Source organism: Haliotis asinina, chromosome 3 (assembly GCF_037392515.1).
Source record: "Haliotis asinina isolate JCU_RB_2024 chromosome 3, JCU_Hal_asi_v2, whole genome shotgun sequence".
Lineage (NCBI taxonomy): Eukaryota > Metazoa > Mollusca > Gastropoda > Lepetellida > Haliotidae > Haliotis > Haliotis asinina.
The window spans coordinates 40,555,651-40,580,331 of record NC_090282.1 but is presented as its reverse complement, the minus strand read 5'-3'; the positions used below and the strand labels follow the sequence as shown (position 1 = coordinate 40,580,331).

General features: G+C 41.1%; 2 protein-coding genes across 5 annotated transcripts in view; one reads left to right on the top strand and one right to left on the bottom strand.

The window, feature by feature from the left end:
• LOC137278007 (NPC intracellular cholesterol transporter 1-like) overlaps positions 1 to 7,598 on the top strand; it is a 45,113-nt gene extending 37,515 nt beyond the window's left edge. Inside the window, exons 21-22 of one of the 2 annotated variants that reach the window (XM_067810038.1) lie at positions 26 to 188; positions 3,092 to 7,598. In XM_067810038.1, the coding sequence (XP_067666139.1) occupies positions 26 to 188; positions 3,092 to 3,237 (309 nt within the window). In that variant the 3' untranslated portion in view covers positions 3,238 to 7,598. Of the gene's footprint in view, positions 1 to 25; positions 189 to 481; positions 606 to 3,091 lie in introns of those variants that run through there. The other variant, XM_067810039.1, reaches the window with a different exon arrangement.
• Positions 7,599 to 8,919: 1,321 nt separating this feature from the next.
• LOC137278005 (PHD finger protein 3-like) overlaps positions 8,920 to 24,681 on the bottom strand; it is a 63,932-nt gene continuing 48,170 nt past the window's right edge. For 2 of the 3 annotated variants that reach the window (XM_067810035.1, XM_067810037.1), the window contains exons 16-24: positions 22,969 to 23,131; positions 22,661 to 22,777; positions 22,452 to 22,565; positions 21,864 to 22,234; positions 21,445 to 21,595; positions 20,903 to 20,992; positions 20,249 to 20,444; positions 18,909 to 19,286; positions 8,920 to 14,614 (exon numbers count right to left, since the gene is read on the bottom strand). In XM_067810035.1, coding sequence (XP_067666136.1) covers positions 11,808 to 14,614; positions 18,909 to 19,286; positions 20,249 to 20,444; positions 20,903 to 20,992; positions 21,445 to 21,595; positions 21,864 to 22,234; positions 22,452 to 22,565; positions 22,661 to 22,777; positions 22,969 to 23,131 — 4,387 coding nt within the window. In that variant the 3' untranslated portion in view covers positions 8,920 to 11,807. The remainder of the gene's footprint in view (positions 14,615 to 18,908; positions 19,287 to 20,248; positions 20,445 to 20,902; positions 20,993 to 21,444; positions 21,596 to 21,863; positions 22,235 to 22,451; positions 22,566 to 22,660; positions 22,778 to 22,968; positions 23,132 to 24,681) is intronic. The other variant, XR_010956637.1, reaches the window with a different exon arrangement.

Sequence of the window (24,681 nt, the reverse complement as noted above, 5' to 3'; positions counted from 1 at the left end):
CACTTTCACTTTCTCTTGTATACAGGTACTGAGTGGTATCACTCTCACCAAACTGGGAGGTATCATTGTGTTGGCGTTCTCCAAATCGCAGCTGTTCCAGGTGTTCTACTTCCGCATGTACCTCGGCATTGTTGTGTTTGGGGCAACACATGGCCTCATCTTCCTACCAGTTCTGCTTAGCTATGTTGGTAAGTTCATGGCACAATGTTCAGGGGGAGAATTTTTCTCATTCTTAAGTAAGCACGTTTATGATGTATGAAATCTTTATTTGATAATTCTCTCCATAGAGAACTCCTTACCTGACCCTCCACACCTGTGGGGTGTTAGGTAAGTACGAAACATTGAGGCATTAGCATGATTTACCTCACTGGAAACTAGACAGCTAAAACTCTGTGTATCACCAGGACACTTTAAAGCCATTGAGTTCATGCCGAAATGTTCACATTTTGTGTACTATCATAATAGTGTCATCTCTCTGCAGGACCTCCAGTGAACAAGGCTAAGATGTACTATAGTCGAACAGCAACAATACCGTGAGCACAAAGATCCCTGAACGGATCAGGGTGCTGTTGTACAAAGCATACTTAGCGCTAAGACTACCTTAAATCTAAGACTACCTTAAATCTATGTTAAGGTATGGGAGTCATTAAATCTAAGACTACCTAAGACTACCTTAAATCTATAACTACCTTAAATCTATGTTAAGGTATGGGAGTCATTAAATCTGAGACTACCTAAGACTACCTTAAATCTATAACTACCTTAAATCTATGTTAAGGTATGGGACTCATTAAATCTGAGACTACCTAATACTACCTTAAATCTATAACTACCTTAAATCTATGTTAAGGTATGGGAGTCATGGTCACGTTAGCGCTAAGTCTACCTTAAATCTATGTTAAGGTATGGGAGCCATGGTCACGTTAGCGCTAAGACTACCTTGAATCTATGTTAAGATATGGGAGTCATGGTCACGTTAACGCTAAGACTACCTTAAATCTAAGACTGCCTTAAATCTATGTTAAGGTACGGGAGTCATGGTCACGTTAGCGCTAAGACTACCTTAAATCTATAACTACCTTAAATCTATGTTAAGGTATGGGAGTCATTAAATCTAAGACTACCTTAAATCTATGTTAAGGTATGGGAGTCATGGTCACGTTAGCGCTAAGACTACCTTAAATCTAAGACTACCTTAAATCTATGTTAAGGTATGGGAGTCAAGGTCAAGTTAGCGCTAAGACTACCTTAAATCTATGTTAAGGTGTGGGAGTCAAGGTCAAGTTAGCGCTAAGACTACCTTAAATCTATGTTAAGGTATGGGAGTCATGGTCACGTTAGCTCTAAGACTACCTTAAATCTATGTTAAGGTATGGGAGTCATGGTCACGTTAGCGCTAAGACTACCTTAAATCTAAGACTGCCTTAAATCTATGTTAAAATCTAAGACTACCTTAAATGTATGTTAAGGTATGGGAGTCATGGTCACGTTAGCGTTAAGATGGCTTTGTACAACAGCACTCAGGATAAGAGTGTTCCCTCAGTACAATATCCCAGATTAGCGCTATCCATAATTATAGCTGTGAGAGCCAACTAAGTGTGATGGTTATAATAAGTCACCCAGCTGTCGTCAGTTTGGATGATTGCTCATGATATCAACCACCAGTTTGCCTTGCCAAGGTTATATATGGGCAGCTCTGTCATAACTGACAATCAGTAGTGCAATTACTTTTCTGACAGATTCCAAGGGGATGTCAAGAAGTAGTGAGTTTTACCACGACAGTGATATAAATGCAGCTGTTTTTATGTTGTACTTTTCAACATAATATCTGTCAATCTCAAGCAAATTGGTTTGCTATGTACCAGCGTAACAATCCCCATTTCTTTGACATACAAAATCTGCAATAAATACATCACAAATTTCAGCAAACAAAATATGCAAGAAACATTTTGTTTGTTTGAGGTAAGTAGAAGTCCGCTATAGTCAAATATACTAAAGTGCATAAAAGAGCTGTTTGAAACTACAATTGCTTGATATAGTGACTCCCACCTTCATGTTTACTGAAAGAGTTTCTTTTGGAGACACCCCCTTCCAGATGAATTCATCATAACGACATAACTGATTTTAATGTTTTCACTAGTCATGGGTGATGCCAAGGGTTTAAGCTAAACACTGAATGGTCACACAGGTGTCAGCTCCCAGTATGCTGAATATCTGGACACAATATTTGTGAAAGATCAAAGTGGGGGTGTCCTGAAGAAACAGCCCCTGTCTAAATCTAAGTCATGCATTCTAAATCTTTGGCTGTTGATTTAGAAGAGAATACATTCAAACCCATTCTGAACATATTTTATTTGATAATATCTGCAGTCATGCCATTATCCAAGAGGTACCAAATGAAATATTATTTTCATTTTCTGCAATTATTTTACAAATTTCTCTGTCAATGTGTTATGATCGAGAATATTGCTATGCTCACTACTTTTTGACATCCCCCTCATAAATGTATACTTTATTACATATTTGATACAACATGTCCCAATTGCATAGATCAGTGCTCATATTGTCAATTACTGGATTGTCCGGTTCAGACTTGATTATGTAACCGACTGACGCCGTATACTGATAGCTTTGATTTTGCTGAGTGCAGCTCAAAACTATACTCACTTGCTTAAGTAGTTGCTAGTTTTCTCCATAAATACTCAGAGCATATTTTACCATGGCTGATTCTATAGTGAATCAGTTACGTCTAAGATACTGCAAGTTTATTGAGTTTGAACATATTGCATTTTCCCCAAAATGCATCATACATTACAATAATGGAGGTTAGCCAGCTGTTGCATTCTGGAACATCAAGTTTGAAAACATTATGTATACTGCAAAATAATTATATCTTACCTTCATGGATACTAAAAAGCTAAGGTGTTGTGAAACATCAGGTAAGTTTAACAACATTGTGTTTACCCCAGAAAAATCATATTTTGCCCTACCGATGCTAGAAAGCAAAAGCAGTGCGTAGCATCAAGAAAGTTGAAAGAGACTGCATTTAGCCCAAATCAGTGTACTATCAGATTCTCTCATCTCTCTGCAGGACCTCCAATGAACAAGGCTAAAGTGTACTATAGTCGAATTGAAGCAATGCAGGATGCTGACAGTAACATCAACCGCAACATCGAGCGTCGTGGCATCATGTCAGACCAAGATGACAACCCTCCAAGCTATGATAGTCTCCATTAATGTATACTAGCAACTGATTGACAACAATTCCAAAGTTCTTTCACTTTCATAGTATGAATGTCGGAATGTATGGAGAGTTTTGTTTGGGTGTATGGGAGATTGCTTAATGGCCATTTTTAGTGCTTTGACATTGCAAATGATAAGTGTTAATGAAGGCTTAATGTATTTTTTTATGATTCATCTTTTACTCTTCCTCTACATACAAGGTAGTTTATATATCGATGTAAGAAATAATGTAAAGGAATATTTTTGGTTAATTTCCTTAATATATTGGACAAAATAAGTAGGGGATATTGGTATTTTTATAATTGATATTTTATCAGTGTGTGAGTAAATAGATCATTAGTCAAATTTTCAAAATTTACTTATATCCCTAACTGTTTCTGTCCAGTATGTTATTATATGTTATCTAAGTAAATCCATTAGATACCCTACCTCAGTTTGTGCATGCATGCGTGCAAGAAGTGCAAATTGATCATTTGTGATGATTTTGTGTTTTTATGTTTGGTAGGTTTCCTTCCATGTAGAAGAAAGCAAGCTTGGTTTGGTCATTATGTCATGATCGACCTTGTGTGTGAGGATGCTTTGACTATTATCATTTTCATCCACCTAGTACTGGCTTGAAGTAGTCAAGGGAAAACAGCCATCTTGTAAAATACGGCATTCCACTGTCACTGTAGCAATGTACATAGCATAGATAGGATCTTGATGACAGGATTATCATGATACGCATCCTGTATCATGTATGTATCACGCCTCCTCAAATAGTGCATTTTTGATACAAATGAAAAGATAAGTCAGTAATTCAAGCAAGGGCATGGATAGTAAGATCATGTTGATGTTAGTGGAGGTAAGAAATACCCCGAATGTTCTTCAGGGACTGCTTATTTAGTATTACACAGCAAACAAGCTAGGGTCATGGACAGGTGACACAGAAAGAGGGGAGCAGTATTTATGACAACTATGGTCCATCCGTAAAATATGATAGTCTCTCGACATTTCATCTGATCCCATCTAACTCCACAGAATATATGACTGGTCTTGGAAAAGGTTTGAATTTCTATAGGGCATCATTGTACACTAACATAAATCTTGCTGCTTTGTTTCCACAATAAACTAACATGCTGCTGTGTATGGAACATCTCTCAAACAGGAATTCAACTCACCTGAAAAGTAGATTTATCTGTCTATCCTATTACCTGCTTTTATGGACAGCAAACTTTAGAATGCCAGTCAAGTGTCGTGGATGTGTGTTAATACAAGCAGCTGTATGATGTATTTCTGGTTCTGTGGCTGCTGAGTGCTGGCCTTGTGTAGATATTTTAGGCATTCCTACATACATTGAAAGCTGTCTAAACCAGCACTCATTGGGACTGAAGAAATAATCTGCTTTGGGTAATGTGCTGGATTGTAGAGATGATGATAATGTACAAGACGGGACTGAGAGTTTACGCCAGTGTTGGCAATATGCTGGATTGGATAGATGCTGGTTTTGACAGCTTTCACTGTATACCATTTTTGGTATTGAATGAATGGTGTGATGGGCAACGTATGACAGATGTTAAAGACAGGTACAGTACAAATATCTGAGGTTGTATCCAATGGCAACATATACGATAACGCTTTGTAGAATTTACTTGTGCAGAATTACAGGTAGACAGTAGAGAGCATTATTTCTTATTTAATCTTGTGTGTAATCATGAGGGTACCACGTTAAAGATTAACAGGTATTTGAACTGGATAAGATTAACATTGAGATAAAATGATCAGTATTTTATATTTATGCTGCACCAAGGAAGAGCATCTTCCTTGATTGGTGGGTGGATGGAGTGTCATTGTAATGAATACAAGATGTGAGTAATAACAGTGTCATGTAAATGTGCCTTTGTAAAATATATCATTGTGTGAAGGCATGTAAGGACCTGTCCTTCTGATGTATAGAGTTGTAGTGTGGAGATCATATTTAGTATGTCTGTTTGTTATATTTTTAAAGTTTTGTTATGTTTCTTTATTGTTTGTGTATTTGTATTGTCCTGAAGGTTCCAACATGTCAACTTCAGGAAGAGCCTTTGTACAGGTGTTAACCTTGAGTAATATGTCACAAATTGATCATGTGTATTTGATTAAATTAAAAAAACACAACTTTTTTATATTGTAAAGATTACATGGAAAATCAGTATCTGTTGCCATAGCAAACACAGCACAAACAATGCATGTAATTTATTTGATTGTACCAATTCACATGGCATACATATATTTTTCCACACATTCTAGTTTGTCCTTATTCATACAGTTATGTATTATTGCCAAGGTGCAGCAAAGGGAAGTCAGTACTTCTACAACTGTGACTAGTCATGAACCATTTTGTTGGATTCTTCTGAAAACAGGTAATATTTTGAAGACATGATTGCTTGCTTGTTAAGTTGTCTTCCTTTATGTGTGAATGAAATTGCTAAAGTCAACCTCAGTGTTTTTCTGGAAATTTCAGTAGAGTCAGGGTGTACAAAGAATGCAAAGCTGGTTGGAACTCTTGAACCTAAGAGCTCTTCTCTATGTTAGGGTTACAATGTAAGTGGAGCTAGATCATAGATATCTTTTGTACCCATGGTGTGAACGAAGGTTGTCAACACTTGTAATTGTCTTCAGATTTCTAATCATTGCATTACGACTAATTACAACCAGAAGAATAGCCAACATCCAAACAAATGAATTAATGAAGTGTCGGTCAGTACCAGGTAACCCTTATCTCCCATCAGCGGGGGTAGCCTGGTAGTTAGAGCATACACCTGTCACACCTAAGAACTAGGGTCTAATCCCCTCATGGGTAGAATTTGTGAATTTCTGGTTTCCCCCAGCTGTGATTGTACTGGAATATTGCTAAAAGCGGTGTAAAATTAATTCATCTCACTCATATCATTTATTTTGCCTTGGGAAAATAGTCATAATTGGACATTCCTAGCCTTGTGTATTTTTCACATTATAGTCTGCAGTGAAAACGTACCGATGAATTTCACTTTTAAACAAAAAAGTACAAAACGATAAAGGTTGTTTAATAAATGATCATAGATTCAAATTGGTATTACTGGTTTGTATTACAAGGGTGGTAGTTGGAACAGTGGAACAAATGCAGTGTGGTACAAAGACCAGCCCAACATATTTTGGTGTTTTTAATGTGCATAGCCACTTGTAATACAAATATAGAGATTTGAAACTATGATCAATTGTTAACCAACTCTTATCCTAAGATGACTAGACCCGTGAAGGTCCCGGGGTAGAATAGGCCTTCAGCAACCCATGCTTGCCATAAAAGGCGACTATGCTTGTCGTAACAGGCGACTAACGGGATCGGGTGGTCAGACTCGCTGACTTGGTTGACACGTCATCGGTTCCCAATTGCGCAGATCGATGCTCATGTTGTTGATCACTGGATTGTCTGGTCCAGACTCGATTATTTACAGACCGCCGCCTTATAGCTGGAATATTGCTAAGTGCGGCGTAAAACTAAACTCACTCACTAAGATGACTCAACTTTGCGATAAACATGTTCAGTTGGCAAGGTAGAATTAAGGATTCACAACCTTTATTTCACTTTATCCCATTTACCTTAAAAAGTGAAATGTATTGCTATGTTTTCATTGCAAACAGACAAGTCAGCTCAAGTTCCAGTGGACATATTTTGAAATCCTGAAGTTTGTGGAGGTGTCTACAGGAAGTCTTCACAGTTTGCAGACCAGAGTCCTGTTGCACAAAACCTTATCACTAAGACTGCCTACGTCTGTGTTACGATACGGGAGTTTCAGTTACTTTAGCACTAAAGTTGCTGTGTTGGTGGCTGCAGGTCCCCAAAAATGTTCAGGTGTTATAATAAGCACTTGAAACTCTAAATGGCCAATTTTGGTTACACTGCTCCATGCATTAACTGGATTTGTTCCGTGTTAACTTGATTACACCATTACACCTCAAACTCACATTTGCTAGCTTTAAAACTCATGCTGTTGGCTACAGTGGTACAATGTAACTGGACACTTCTCTTTTTTATGTAATCAAACCATTCTGATTAAATCAAGCGATTTGATTTCAATTAAGAGTAGGGTTTGCTTAAAGGCCATGAACAGTATAGGATCTTAAAAGATTCATTGCTCAACTTTTTGAGATGCACTGTAGTCATGAAATATATCTATTCTAACTCTGTGTATTGACAAATGATGCAGAATCATGGAATACAAACCCTATGATGTATGGACCATGCCAAAAAGTGATGAGATGCCTTGTTGCAGATGGCATTAACATCCTCAATACATTAACAGCTCTGTGATCTGTACATATTCCGCACCATGTATCACAATAAACATTAAGAACAATCCAGCCTTTGTCATCTTTCCTGGTGGTCCCAGGTTAGAATAGGCTTTCAGCACGTACAAGAGCCGACTAACAGGATTGGGTGGTCAGACTCACTGACTTGGTTGACACGTCATCAGTTCCCATTTGCGCAGATCGATGCTCATGCTGTTGACCACTGGATTGTCTGGTCCAGACTCGATTATTTACAGACCACCACCATGTGGCTGGAATATTGCTGAGAGCAGCGTAAAAAACTCACTCACTCATCTTTCCTGGTAGTCAAACGTGAGTGACTATGGTTTGGGGCCACTTTCAGCAATATTCCAGAAATATTGTGGTGGGGGACACCAGAAGTGGGTTTCACACCTTGTACCCATTTGGGAACTCCACAGTTATTCAGGAACTCATCGAGAGGACACTAGCATGTTATGGACCTTGTCAGATACTTACCAGAGACACATGTAATAGCTCAACATACATCAGTGTGAAATAGCGTCTGCCCAGCGTCCCGCTGTTTGCCAGTTACATCGCAAGCTTACAACTTTATTTTATAGCCAGCCCTGTGGGCCAATCCATTTTCTATGAGTATATATTGTACCCCATGCATGAAGAACACGTAGAGACATTCTTGCCAAAGGTACTGACCATTTTGACTTTGCCTGTTTGTCAGATGCCAGTGACACAAAATAAATCAAGAGGGACCACCAAGTTATGCTTTGTAAAATTTGCTTTTGCACATGTTTCAGTTTACCTCACTATAAGTAATTCTTTGATAACAGTATTTTAACAGTTACCTCAGTTTCCTATGTGTAATACAGGGCTGGTTACATGTTCACGGTCCCAGCAACATTTTTCAGTGATCAGCCCGGTGGGCTTCCTGATGTCTTTAGGAGTTTCATACACCACATACATCATTTGTCACTTTTAGCAATATCAAGGCAGGGGAATCAGAAATGGGCTTCACACTTAGTACCCATGTTGGGAATAGAACCCAGGTCTTCAGCAAAACAAGCGAGCACTTCAGCCACTAGGTCATCCGTCTACACCACCTCTCTACCCCATCCCTCTACACCACACCACCCCTCTACACCACCCCATCCCACTAGACTACCCCTCTAACATGAATTGGAATTAAAAGTGGGCATGTTTATTCATGTTACCCGGGACATGAGGCTCTCTGACGCAAACAGAGGCAACATGTGGAATATTACTAATTAACCCTCCAGCTGACATTGTGACTGCACAAATCAAAGCTCTTTTCACAAAAAAAGAATTTCGCAAGACATTATGGACAGAGAACTGACCACATCGTGGACACTCGACTCTTGGAGAGGAAAGAACTTATGGTAAATGAATTTATTACAGCAAACATGAGATGAGGGCTTCTTGTAAAACCAGGAATTAAGTATTCAACACTGTTCTTCTTTGTACAGTCTTGTGAACAGAACGTAAAACACCTAATGATCAACAAAGATTAAAATAACCTGTTCTTCCACAAAGAATTGGATTCATATATTACAATACTTGTGACTCTTTGGCCACAATCTTTAACAAAACAACTCTAAATTTAATTCAACTGATAAAACTGGAGAGAAGTACTCAGCTACTCACCTGAAGTTATGTCTCTGATATGGAAAGTATACTTTTCTTCCTCTACTTCCTCTATTACTTTTATGAACTTTCTCTGATCACAATGGTAGCACACTGCTGTACAGACAGTTCTATGATCATGAATGTACACAGCTGCACAGACAGTTCTGTGATCATGAATGTACACAGCTGCACAGACAGTTCTGTGATCATGAATGTACACAGCTGCAGTTAGTTCTGTAATCATGATGATTGTGCACACCAGCACAGATAGTACTGTGATCACAGTTGTACACAGCTGCACAGATAGTACTGTGATCACAGTTGTACACAGCTGCACACTGCCATCATGATGATTGTACACAGCAGCAAAGAGTTCTTTGATCATGATTGTACACACCAGCACAGATAGTACTGTGATCACAGTTGTACACAGCTGCACAGATAGTACTGTGATCACAGTTGTACACAGCTGCACACTGCCATCATGATGATTGTACACAGCAGCAAAGAGTTCTTTGATCATGATTGTACACAGCTGCACAGATAGTACTGTGATCACAGTTGTACACAGCTGCACACTGCCATCATGATGATTGTACACAGCAGCAAAGAGTTCTTTGATCATGATTGTACACAGCTGCACAGATAGTACTGTGATCACAGTTGTACACAGCTGCACACTGCCATCATGATGATTGTACACAGCTGCACAGACAGTTCTTTGATCATGATTGTACACAGCTGCACAGACAATATTTTGATCAAAATGACTGTATACAGCTGCAAGACAGTTCTGTGATCATGATTGTACACATCTGCTCTGACAGTTCTGTGACCACAGGTGTACACAACTGCACAGACAGCACTGTGATCACAAATGTACACAGCTGCACAGACATTACTGTGATCATGATGAATGTACGCAGCTTCAGAGAGTACTGAGAACACGATTGTACACTGTTTGGGTGTCTACAAAGCACTGCAGATATACATGTGATCACAAAGATTGTACACAGCTGCACAGACAGTGATAATCATGATTGTTAACACCTGTTGACAGTTCTAGGGTCATCATGATTTTACAGAACTGAAATTTCTGTCATTGTGTCCACATGAAAACACCACACCACTCAGGCAAAATAACACATCACACACAGACATTTTCAACACTATATCGTCTTTCAAGAACAATTCAGAAATATCCCTTTTCAAGGTAAACATTACTGAGAACAATATGCCATGTAAGAGCTTTTTCTCACCCCATACCAGAGGTGAGCTACGACTTAAAAATACAATTTTTACCCCAAATTTTGTCACGTGTAGATTACCAAATAAAAATAAGTTTCTCACAATAAAATCATAAAAATTCACAGCTAATGAATCAATTCATGACAGTCGTAACAATGCCTTTCATTCTCATGTTGGACTTAACTTTCAACTAGTTTTGTTGACAATACAGCGATAAATCCAAGCGATAACCTTTGATTTAAACCACAAATAGAGACTATCCAAATCTATTTGATTTGATTTTGCCCTAGGCAACTATACTAAACTCACCTATTTGTTTATGCAAAAATCCTCATAAATATCATTCCACTGTACATTTCCCCAAATTTGGTACCAAGATGATAGCTTTAAAATAAGATATTCAAGTTTGCATAACATCGTTCATAAAAAATAAATGCCCTTGAATACCAACAATGTTTAGCACGCTCAAGTAACAATGCGTGCATTCAAAGATAGGTTTCAACATCTCAAATGAAAATTATTCTCAAGATTTCAGTGTCAGCAAATAATCACTGTGTGACCTACTGCAGCCTTTCTATAAAATGGATGAGACGTAATATGTACAGAAATAACTTCTTCATATACACAGGTATGAAACAATTAGTCATTATCATGAATGTTCTTATAAAAGACATAATTACATAATTACACAAATGCTCAATATAAAGATCTGACGGTGATGCTCTTCCATACGTGATGACAACATTGGGATACCATTTCCATGAGCACTGGGCTAGATGCTTGTACCCAGGTGTATCCATCTTGTAGGTTTGTCTAACATGAAAAGTTAATAGCATCATTGCTAAGACAAGGGCTGGAAAAAATACAGTTTGTATGTTAACACAATGATACTCTGATAATGTTTAAAGATGTTGATATGAAGAATATGACTCTTACACATTTCTATATACATTTCTTGTTAATGAACAGATGAAATGAGGAAAGTCTTTCCGTTGATTATCCACACAATATCATCTAGTATGTAGCCATTCCTCACTAGTGGATGGGGAAGGGTTTCACAAATGAAACTTGTGATTTTGACTCTGACTAGCTATTGTCTGCTTTTGAACTCTGCTGAAAACAATAACAGATCCTGATCCGCCAATGTGTGTGTCTGCCACACTGTCAGATTGCTTGCAGTGTCAGTTAATACTGCCTCACAAGTCTGATCCATGTGTCTCCTAACACTGCCCTCAATGCTGGATTTCTATATTTTTCAAATGTCTCATTCACAACAAAACCTGAATGTTTTTTTTATCTTTGAAATCCACAACATTCTTTGTAACTATCCACAATCTGCCATCTCCATGAACACATTTTCTCTATCCAACACATAATTGTTACACACTTCATCTCCGATTGTCCCTGTGATAATGTCTCCTATCTCTATCTCTATCTCTATGGAGATCACTCGAACGATGGTGCCGACTAGATCTGTCATCTCGGTGCCAATGACGATCTCGGTCTTCCCGATGCTCACTCCAACGAGAGGAGGAACCCCCATCATAGTCACGTGACTGTTCATGTCCCTGAGGGGGAGCCATCTGGGGGGTAGCCTGTGGGGGGAAAGGTGGAGGAGGCAAGAATGGCATTCCAGGATGACCTTGATGCATTAACCCTTGGGAATGAGGACGGGGACGTTTGTCCTGTGGTTCCTCCCCAACACCATGCAGAGGTCTCTTCTTCTCCTGTGGAGGTTCACTTGAAGAGGAAGGGTGACTCTTGCTTTCAAGCAGTGAAGATGCGGGCATAGGAGGAGGCCGCAACAGTCCCGGACCACTACTGTCTTTCTGCCTCAAGTCAACATCCACCCCACCAAAGTTCCCATCACTTCCTGAACCGGGCCATGTTCCTATGGGTCCCGGTGGTGGTGGTCCTTGTCCTGGCCATGCCATCATACGATGATCAACATCTTCACCAGCAATGAGACCAGGCCCAGGAGGGCCCTCAAAGTCTAGTTTTGGAGGTCCTAGGAACTCAGATGGAGCTGGGAAGCCTTGTTGTTGACCTGCAAACTGTTGAGGTGGTCCTGTGAAGTGGGAGCCTTGGAAGCCTTGGGATGAAGGGAAAAGTGAAGGAGGGTCATCAACTCCAGAGCCCTTGTTTCCAGGACCCCATTGCTGTTGGGCAGCAAGTCGAGGAGGAGCAATCCGCTCATCCTTATCCATTGGAGGACCTGATGGCAGGATGCGTTCGTCAATGTCTACATGCCGCTCTAACACACTAGGCTTAGATGTTGCCATAGAAGACAGGATAGAAATACTGGGCTTAATCCGTAAATCCACATCACTCTGTACTCTCATGTCTGTGTCGCTTCCAGAAGGAATGGGTTGAACTCTCAGGTCAAGGTCACTTCTTGATAGCTCCAGCTGCTCCACTTCATCTGAAACTGATGAGGACAACACAGGCTTATCATCTTTGTGCTTCTCGATTATATCACTGAAAATATTTTTCGGTTTTGTCTCTGCTGATTCATCAGCTTCACCAAATCCTGGTATAACGTTCTCCGACTTATTATCATGAGTTTCTTTGTCTAGTTTCTCAGGCCTTTTTTCCTCCTTTTCCTCACTGGTGTGCTTGTCTGTTGTTTTTGACTCTGCTGAGGGAGGATCTTCTGCCTTAGGAGCAGCAGGCACTCTGCCCATCACATCATTGATCAAAGCCTGAAGGGCAACAGGAATGTTGGGAGTTGGTTCCCCCTGAGGCACTGCTGCACCTGACTCAGTATTGCTACTGGCCTTTGCTGCCTCATCACTTGTGTCCTTGCCTGTAGCTGGCAACTGACTACTAGCACCTGTGTCAGATGTTTCACTAGATGTTGTCTTTGATGGTTTAGGTGTTGTATCACTTGTGTTGTCTGAGGTCTGAGGAGCCTCTCCCTTTCGTCTACTGTCAGAACTACCCTGACTGTCCTTGGAAACCTTGTTATCAGATTTTTCTCGGCTCCTGTCCCTACTCCTGTCCCTACTCTTGTCCTGACTCCTGTCCTGACTCTTGTCCCGACTCCTATCTCTGCTTTTGTCTCGGCTCCTTCGGATGTCTGATCGGTCTCTTCGTCGCTCTCGGGATCGATCTCTGTGACTGTGGTGTCTCTCTGAAGACCTTCCTCTGTGACGGTGTCTATCCCGATCTCGACTCCTGTCCCTGCTCCTTCTATGTCTATCTCCACTTCTCCGTTCCCGTGACCTTTCAACACTTGATGATCTCCGATCACTTCGCCTACTATCAGAATCTCTTCTGTCTCTATCACTTTTCCTACTATCAGAACTAGAAGATTTTCTACTACTGGATGAGGAATGTTTATCTTTATCAGACTCCTTAGATTTCTTTTCCAGTGGTTTCGGAGAGTCTACTGTCAAAGCCTCAGACCCAGAACTGCTGGCAACTGATTCAGCCACAGACGCTGCTGACTTAGAGTCAGTCACAGACACTGCAGGTACCACTGTTGGTGGAGGCAGTAATGATGGTGCTGCAGTTGCTACGGTTGGTACTGATGCAGTAGATGCTGCTGCTACTGCTGCTGTGCTTGCCACTGCCTGAGCCAGGCCTTTCACAGACAAGTTAGATGCCTGCTGTCCTTGAAGTGCTTTCCTCTGCTCTTCAACTTTATGGGTCAGCTCCACAAGCAGCTTCTGCTGGTTGGTGGCATCTGTTGCTGAAGCCAAGGCAGCTACCATAAATGCTGTGATCTCTGCAGGATTATTACTTTTGGCTACTTTAGAGATCATAGAGTCCACATTAATACCTTTGAGTGTGTCAGTCTGAGACAGAGATTTAGCAGTCCCTTGAGATGAAGCAGTCTGAGCTGAGGGGACGGAATACACTTGGGATGCACTGGAACTGGACACACAAACTGGCACGGGGATAGCTGCTGGAGGTGGTGTTGGCAACACAGGGGTAGCAGTGACTGTGGGCACTGGGACAGGTACAGAAGACACTGGAATTGGGAGAGGAACAGTTGTGGACTCCCCTGCTGGTGGCCCAGATGTCACCTTGGTGTTGTTACTTCCAGACAGGGTGGAAATTGGGGCAGAGGTGGCAGTTGTAACAATTGTTGATGACGTCAACTTGATAATGTGACTGTTATCTGCAGGATCATAAGCATCATCATCGTCATCATCATCGTCCATTCCACCTGGTGAGTATGGAGCCATGCCTGCAAAAACACCCAAGGTATATAGCAAGACTTTCTTCAAGACAACAATAGAAATCACATTCATTTGTATTCATATATTAACCAACCATATGTAAATAAATGAACTTTAACAAAATGTTATTTTCTGATTAAAATTTACATCTTATACTTACTTATCCTAACTCCAGCTTATTTGCTTATCTCCTTCCTCTATGCGAAGATAGTGGAACACTTGAAATCCCTTGAAATTCCCATCTTTTGAAGAAAACGTAAAATCACACTCACCTACAGGAAGCCTCCCTGTTTCCCGCCACATCGGTCACATGACCAGCCCTGTTTGTCACTCTCTGTAATTCCATAAGACCGACACAAGAATTGCAGAGAATCCAACATGTCTCCGAGTGGGGCAGTAGGGAGGGCTTGACATCAAGAGTCAGGATAAGTAAAAAATATCAATTTTATGCAAGAAATTACATATTTTTCCTTATCCTGACTCATACTTATTTGCTTAAAAATCCAACAGAATCGGCGGGTGTGCCATATAAGTACATCTAGTACTTCCCCCTTCAGGAACTGTAACAGGTGTAATTTGGTCCTCTTCTTCAAATATTCATCCGTGAAAAGGGGGGATGACATCCAGTCGAATATTTCTTCTTGTGAAACAATTGTTCACTGGAACGCGATGATATATACATCAGCTAGCATACCAGGTCATAATCACTCATACTAGCCTGTTCAAGATGGGCGCATGAACTCTCAACCAGTTTTCTTTGCAGAGTGTCTTGTCTAATTAAGTCACATGACAGAGTGAGATTTTAGATATACTAGTTTCTTCCTCCAACTAGTTATCTATAGCAACTCTTTCTTCATGATATCCTCATAACAGAGTTGCAACCCTTCTTCATGTACAAGTAACTCCTTTACAAGTACAGGGTTATCATCACTCTTGATTAACAGGGGTGAGTGAAACACCTTTGTGGAACCGTTAGATGTTGTGCAACAACATGTGGCCCACACTGGTGAATGCCAGTAACGTCTTCTGTGGCAATGTCCCATAAGTAGAGGTTGGCAAACACAGCATTTGATTACCAAAACCAGGCTTTCATTAGGGATGTTACTGAGCAGTTTCCATGTGGAGCAAGTGTCACTTCATGGGGGTTGGAAGCTCGCGCAGGTTCAAATCATCCATACTGAGATAGTGCTGTGGGATACTTCTATAGGTGTCTCAGTAGATAGTGGGATCAATAGCTGCTTGAACTTTTGTCTCCTTGGCTTAGTTCACTGAAGATGTAGCTTCAATGCTCTGACTGGGGATAATGATAAATCCTGTGTATCATGTAGCCCAAGGACTGTCAGTAATGCTGAGATACAGAACTGTCGTACCAGTTGTCCAGGCAGTTAATTTTTGGTGATGAAATCTCATCGCAGTCCTTGGCAGACAATATCATTCCCCAAATGCGTTTGCACATGCATGCCTGCATGCTCTGGTGAAGGATGAGGATCCGTATTCCACAGGTGAAGACGACCGTATCTCAAGCCACAGTGTCCTGACATGTTTTTCTGGAAGGTCATCCACACACTGGCACACTGGAATCATCAGCACACTGGCCCACACACCATTCAAATGAAAGGTACAGGAGAAAACAACAACGCCCAAACCAGTTTCGACAGCTTGTGTATACTCGGCCACTTTGGTGAAGATACAGCAAAACAGTTTGAAAATCGTAGCAGAATGTATATCGTTGGGTACACGGAAGATATTCTATTCTGCGCCCCTGGTGGAACTATTTGTTTCTAGTTGTATACTACAGACACTAGCCTATCTTGTTTTTTTGCGATGTTGTCTTTTCTGGACCTACTCTGCAGAGGAGCAAGCAGTCTGCTTTCCACAGAGCTTCTACCCCACCAAGGTTTTTCATTTCCTTCTCTAGAAGGATCCATATGTTGGTATTTCGATGACTGTGGTTGGGTTCCCATCATCACCAACTGGTTGCAGATACAATACAATTCTTGCCTTCCCTTGGAACCTTGTAACAGCAAATGTATTTTCCAGGCTGAACATCTTGAAGTTTGCTTGCATCTTTGGGAAGTGGGTGTATTGCAGCCTCTACCACTACGGTTTGAATTTTTTTGTCCTGCAAGTCATTGTAGTCTTGCTCTATCGCTTGTTTCTTCCAAAAGTATTCCACCAGTCGCTTACAATCCAGCACACCAGAGAAATCTCTTGTGAAGTCGATAGAATACAGCCCATAGCTGCGTACTAGTAGTTGGCATTCCAGTTTTGGAATCAAGGATTGTAGCTTGCCGATGGGTATTTTGGATAGTCTGTCTTGCCTACGAATAGAGCATATGCCTTCTTTCCTTAATATAGTTCTTGTCACTACTAGAGATGGGGCTCCGCATCGCTCCACACTTGTCTTCTTGTATTGATATCGTGAGTAGAATATTTGTTTGCACATGTTTTTGGTTCGCTAAGGACTCTTTACTGCAATGGAGACTCTGGAAACAATGAATGGTGCGGAGCCTTCCCTTCCACTAATACAGGATACTTTGACATTTCTGCAAATGCAGTCTTGGCGTTGGAGGTAGCCAAACACACACATATCATCTACAAATGTAGGTAGCCCTCATAAAGGTTGTAGACTGGTTCGACCAAGATTGCCAGCAAGATAGTTGACACAAGGTACAAGATTCCTGTCTACAGTAATGTGACTTTTCGACCCACAGGTCCATATTTTGAAAAGTTGTTTCGGATGCCACTCTATGTGATGCTATATATTGGAACTACCAAATTTCTAAATGGAAATTTTCTACTACTTTTGCCGGGGAGAAAAATGCAAAAAGGTAATCCAGGTAGTCTTGACCACTTTTGTGCTCTTAATAACTATGTTAGGTGCTCATGCATGAGCGCTGGTATGACATATTACCCCTATCATCTCCAGACACTTGCAACAGATTTTGCTGCTGTCCTGTTTCAAACTCCACTTGCTGGAGTCCAGTGCTCTACCATCACACTGTTGTGTCGCCTAGTAGTTGCAGTGCGAGTTTAACAGGTCTAGGACAGACAGCTCATAGGTAATTACACCATGCTGAATACAATACATAGGTTGATGGGTGCCATCACTTAAAAGTCAATATTTCAGAAACTATTTTCATAAAATTTTGCATGCACCTCAGTGAGTAGTGTACACGGTGGTGGAACAGGATTAGGTCCTTCAAAAGGCTTAATTTTTAACCTACAAGGCAGCCCCCATGCAACTTCGAAGTCCATATCTCAAACACTATTCCACCAATTTTACTCAGATTTTGCATGCACCTCTGTAAGCAGTATATACAATGATGGAATGAAATAAGGGACTTCTCAAGGGCCCAATTTTTGAAGAGCTAGTCCATTGTTTCAGCAATGATCTAGTAGTATCTTGTAGTTGAAGCCTAGTCTGTACGTCAACTTCAGACATAGATCCTTGAACTTCTTTGGTTGAGATGACATCGATTCTGACGACGACCTCCTCTGGGACTAGGACCTAGTATCCATATTATCCAGACAACATACCAAGGGTACGTCTAGTGATACACTATAAACTTGAATATCTGCAGTAGTTAGCACATGGCTACGAGACGCATTAAGAATAGAACTGCCTGAGAGGACTTGAGAGAGCCTACATAAAAATGTTTCAGCAAATATTAGAATAGTAAACAAATATAAACAAACTTCTTACCAAGTTCACAGTGAACACAGGAAGAACAAATAACCGTGCAAGTAGGACATAATAATATGGAACAGCTGCAGACAGCCATAACCCACACCAGGGGCACTTGATGAATTATATGTTCAACAACATAAAATGTACATAGGTTTCTCCACAATTTCATATGGTAATGATAATTAATACAGACCAAAGTCGTACACTGCTAAATTTTGTGTAAAAGACTAAAATATAAAAGGATATTAAATGCCGTATAGGGATTCAAATTGACTCCAACGGCCTCGTCGCGTGATGGAGGAGAGAATGACAAACAGGGCTGGTCATGTGACTGATATGACGGGAAACAGGGAGGCTTCCTGTGGTTGAGTGTACGTCCACTTCAAAAGATGGGAACTTCAAGGGATTTTAGGAGTTTCACTATCTTCGCATAGAGGAAGGAGATAAGAAAATAAGCATGAGCCAGGATAAGGAAAAATCACTAAAATACAGTCTGAAGTCACGAATTCTACTCCATTCCTGCTAATGCCACATGTGTAAGCTGAATCTACTTGACTTTCCTCCACGACTCAACAATTAGACAGAAACAAGACAGAAACTGTTACACTTACTGTCTTCTTCCTCTTCTTCCATCTGACTAGACTTGGTGGAGGCATAGGCCTTAACGATGGGGTCCTGCAGCGTTGCTGTTGTCTGACTCAAGTCACCTGAGGGGGATGAGGAAGATGATGATGACGATGACCTGGACAACTCGATAAGCTTCTTAGGCATGGGCTTGTAGGTGGGCACAGGTTTGAGGGGCGGTGTGAAGGGTTTGTCTAGAGGCTTTAGACCCTGTGGTCTGTAGTTTTTGCTCCGTGGATCATTTGGGTTCAAGGCGACTTTTGCCTTCTTCGATGGAACTAGGTGTGTGGAGACATCAATAGGGCGTTTTACTTTTGTCACCACAATGATTCCCAGAATCATATGGGGTCGATTCTCTTCCAAACCTGCAGAACAAGAAAAGTCAACGGATGGAATATTTCAAGTTAACATCATGTGAGTCATCAGGATAATGTTGTCTTTAGTGATGTGTTAATGACTGGACCATAACATTTCTTGCTTGCTTAATGCTGCACTATTCCATTTCCATTACAAGACATGGTCATCAATATCCCCCACCAATGTGTTATGTCCCTATTTTGACAAGTATTCATTCCTCCTACAAATAGCGATACATAAGCAGGTAAACAACTACTGAGAGGATTACTGTTATTGTGTAGAATCATAACACAGTTGACATTTTCCAACTCCATCAAGGCATTTGTGTCCTAAAAATACATATCACATTTGGTTTCCTCATCTGCAATTGTTTTTGAGAAAACTGTCCCCAATGGGGAAATTGTGCACGCAATAAACGCATGACAAGGGCCATAACTGTGTCACAAATTGTAACACAGTTTCTGTTTTCAAACTCCATCAAGGCAGTCACGTCCTCAAAACACATATCAAACTTGGTTTCCCTATCTACAACATATTTTGAGAAAATCTGTCCACAAATACCGTGCATTAAGTCAATAAATGCATGACAAGGGCCATAACTCTGTAACAAACTGTAACACTGTTTCCGTTTTTTCAAAATCCATAAAGGCATTCATATCCTGCAAACACATACCAAAGCTTTTCCTATCTATAACATTTTTATCAGAAATTTTGTCCCTATCATATCGTGGCGGGGATAATAACCGGGTCTGGACCAGACAGTCCTGTGATTGACATCATGAGCATCAATCTTTGTAATCTGGATACCATGGTAACGCTGAAGACCAATTCCAACCAAGATCTTCACAGGTCAAACTACCTACCTTCCTCTTTGGCCACAGAGACTGTATGGGTCAAGAGTCTATCTAGGACTTATCCTGAACCATACTAAGGCCCAAGGACCTATGTTTGTGGTATATGCAGTACATACCTGGCCCATCAAAGGGCAGGAGGACTCGTGGGATGCGGCTGTGGGAGGCCAAGGGGACCAGGTAGAAATCCTTCACTTGCTTGGCAGTGTTTGAGACAACACCACATCGACTCAGTCCATTGAGATAGGAGTAGAGGTGGATGTAAGCCATCTTCTCGGTGTCACTGCCCGGGACAAATCTCACCACACAGATGTCCTGGTTTTAAAGAGAGACAGCAATAAGTTTTGTGCTTATTTCAAAAGGGAGCTTCAGGAAGTCTACGCACTCCAAGTACAAGGATTATTCTCTTTCTTACACTTTTCAGTGCAGCAGTTGGCAACAAAGCCAACAGCTGACCATGGCCCCTGATTTGGCCTGCATTAATGCTCCTCTACACTTGCCAGTTGACAAGGTTACACAGTAGACACTGGTTCAAATACCTTCTCCACCCTAGCTGACATTCACCCATCCTCTGTTACACAGCTGAAACTCACCCTGAAAGAACATTACCTTCAAGGATACTCTATAGCCCCACTCTACTTCATAGTATACAGTTCACCCTTGACCTACTCTACTTGACACAGCAGGCAATAACCCTTGACCTACTCTGTTCCAGGTAACACAGCTGATTCTCTATGCCCATTGCCTTTTCCTTAAGGAGAGATGGTACTCACCCTTGAACCACTTTGTCGGACTCGCCCCAGGTAATCCCACATCTGGTCAGGTCCTATTCTCCCACATATGTGTATCAGGTCAGGAAACTCCTGCAACAGATGGAAACATGCAAACAGTTACACAATGAGTAACAAATCGTACAACACAATATTCCTTCCTATGATCCCATATGTAATCCCAGTATACATAACACCAAAACATAACACCCTACTGAACTGAATTCACAAAAATCTGGTGATCAAAATTCTGAGCATTTTCCCATGATGCCACAGCAACTTAACTTGGAGATGACCTTCACCCTCTTTAGATGAATCAAAACTGGATACATATTCAGGAGCAGAGACGGATATGCATTCACAATCATAGCTGGATGCCTATTCATAACCCATTACATACTCACAAGAATAGCTGGTTATATGCCTTGGAATGTGTAACAACTACTATGCTAGGATAACATAGTAGTTGTTACACATTCCAAGGCATGTTCGAACTTATTCCAATGAAGGTGTTCTAACTTATTCCAATGAAGGTGTTTCCTCACCACTGACTCTGTGGGACCAGACACCCGGTAGGCTGATGTGGAGAACTTGTTGAAGTCTTCATTGGAGATCAATCCCTTCCACAGACTGGGTCCAACAGGTTTGAACTTGGCCTTCGACTCAAGGCCCGAGGACAAGGCAGAGTCAGGGGACCTGTGCATGCAGATACACACATTGCCATTATTGTTTGTGTTACAAATTGAAAAGGGGTGGCCATTTACAACAGGCAGCAAGGGCTTCCAAGCTTGGGGCAACAGCAGGGTCACTTTGTACAACAAGCATAGTTTGCTGGGGAAATAACTTCTAAACTAGAATCAACATGTGCCTCAAAGTGCAGGGAAGCAGTTGACAGATGAGGTGAGCATGCAACACTTATCTATTGCTACATCAGGGTCTAATCTCATCCTTTTGGTCTACCCACCTGACAGTCACATCCTTTGCGCCAGAGTATGTGGACGGGGCTGGGGAGTCAGTCTTACTCTGTCGGATAGCTCTTAGCACCTCCTTAACGACCTCCTCAGCATTAGAGAGGTCTTCCTGCTTGCTGGTTGGCTTCTCCACCTTCTTGCCACCCTCTCCCATGACCTTGTGGGCCACCTTGACTTTCTTGACTGCTGCATCGCCAGCAGGAGGCGGCACCTTACCAGTGCACACCTTACAGTTGAGATCAAACAGGTGGTTGCGGTGCTGGTCAGTGGTGTCAATGGCAGGGTTTTCTTGACTCGCAAGATCTTTGTCTTCAGCCTCCTTCTTTGAATCACTCTCACTCTTCTCTGGCTTCACCTCATTTGACTGGTAAAAATAAATAAGCGTCAGTTCATAAAAAGACTAACATTGTTCAAAACAAAACAATCCAAACTTGATCAGATCCTCATCCAGCTCCCGAACACCCCACATCTGCCCCTCCCCAGATCCTCTGTCCACTCTTACCACCAGTGTGCTCAGATCCTCATCCAGCTCCCCAACACCCCCACATCAGCCCCTCCCCACATCCTCTGTCCACTCTTACCACCAGTGTGCTCAGATCCTCATCCAGCTCCACCTCCCCCTTGTGGGTCTTCTTGCGGATGTGAACTGGCTCCTTCTGAGCCTCCTTCTCAGCAGTTTTGATCATCTCCAGCGTCTGCAGCAAAAAGTAACAAAAGTCAGACATCAATAACTCACAAAATCTTCAAGGTCCCTGAATGTCTGTACCCAGTCCTGCATGTGAATACCTACATGTTTGGTCTCATTCTCTCTCCACAGAGACAGCTCCTTTGATGCCAGTTCCTCCGTGGACATGTGTACCAGGCGGTTTGGTTTGATCTGGCCAGTGAGGATCTTACGGAACAATCCCTGTAAACATACACAAAACTTTATTTCACTATAGTGAGCAAGGTCTGATACCACTGAACAGAGGAAAAAAAAGATTATTTTCCCCAAAACATGGTTTAGCTATCAAAATGATAATGAAAGTGAAGAATAATTCCCAAATCATTACATTTTGGTCAAGATAGATGTGAAATATGGCTAAAGTATCTGCTAACCTTGTTCTTGGGGTCGCGGATATTGAAGATGAGAGTGCGGTACTTATTGCGGTACTTATGGCCAGAGGTGTCCTGGTAACACTTGAACAATTCTTCCTCCACAGCAACAGCCAGCTGTTTGATTTCGCTGTTGGACAGCATGATGTCGTCAGCATCTTCCGCTCTAGAAACCAGGAGACTTCAGTGGTCAAAAGGGTAAATTATCCATGGAATCACTGACCCAAACCATAGTGATGCAAGAAACACCTTGGCTAAAAATCACATAAATTTCAAACTCAAAACCAAGGTATTTGAGAACCACAAAATACCCAAGAGGAAAAAATGTACTAGACATTTGTTTGTCACTACACTATCTACATGACATCTGTAGAAATAATTTAAAGGTCACATGCAACGTAAAACACAACTTTTCAGATTTTGATACCTTTCGGTATGCACTTACCGCAACAGATCATAAAAAAATGCCAATTCAACCTATAAAGTTGAAAAAAAAAATACGCGATGAAAAAAAGCCCGCAAAATCAGAGTTCAAACGATTGACTAAATTTCCTCCCGCACTTGGGGAAAAAGTGATTAAAACAGCTGTGCTGCGCTGCGTCCATAACGCACGCACAGTGAATAGGGTCACGGAGCTTGAAACAGAATGCATGCCCGTAGTACGAGGTCGTGAGCAGTAGTCTAATCTTGGTTGTGTACACGAACAAGTAATAATCTACTCATTATATAAGAAAGCTCACAAAAAAAGCTCAATGTCTGGTTTATTGATACCTATATGTCTGCCTGCCTGTCTGCTATACACAGCTTCAATCATTCACCACATGCAGTTTGAACTTAACACATATCAGGACATACGCCACTAACAAAATAAATTGATTTATGACTCGTGCACCCAAGTCATGTCTCTGCCACATTATGTAATTAGACAGGTGTGATATTTGTACACATGACATGTTTTTATGTCTGTGGGTTGCAAACAAACTACATCCATTTTTCTCGGATGACTGGATCTGACAGAAACTGGTGCAAACTCTTGACAGTTTCAAGTCCTGCTTTGTACTTGGACGAATGACAGTTTCCAGCCTCTTAGTAGTTCACCGTCTCTACTGAGAAAAGTTTTGATTGGACTGAACGCAAATTCAGTGAATATGTATTTGCAAAACCCACCATCTCTATATACATTCTTTATGGATAAAAACTTCTTCTAGTGTATATGATTTTGTTTGACAACTGTATATGAATCAATTCTCAAGTACAATAAAAAGAGTGGTTACCCATAAAGAATCTTACTTTCTTGTGACTCATCATACTTCTAAAATGCCCATCACACAGATCATCTTTCTGTACACACAATGAGCCTTCAGCATATCTGAGTGCACTTGAGTGCACATCCACCTGTTATGACTGGGTTCAGTCTCCTGAGGGCTTCGTTTTGAGGAAAGTAAGCCCAAGTACAACATATTGCACTTTTGAATCGCGATTGTACGCTTATATTTTGTTTATTAGTTTTTCTACTAGTAGCAATGGATATTATATGTCATGAATAAGTGATAATTGTGTTTTAAATCTGTTAGATGCTTTGGTTGCATGTGACCTTCAAACATACATTATGAACAGACTTGATTGTTAGTCATCAATGAATGTGTAGTAGTAATGAATAGTGAGGCAAAATCAAAGCATCAGCATTTACACAGATCCATTACAAAATGGCTATGA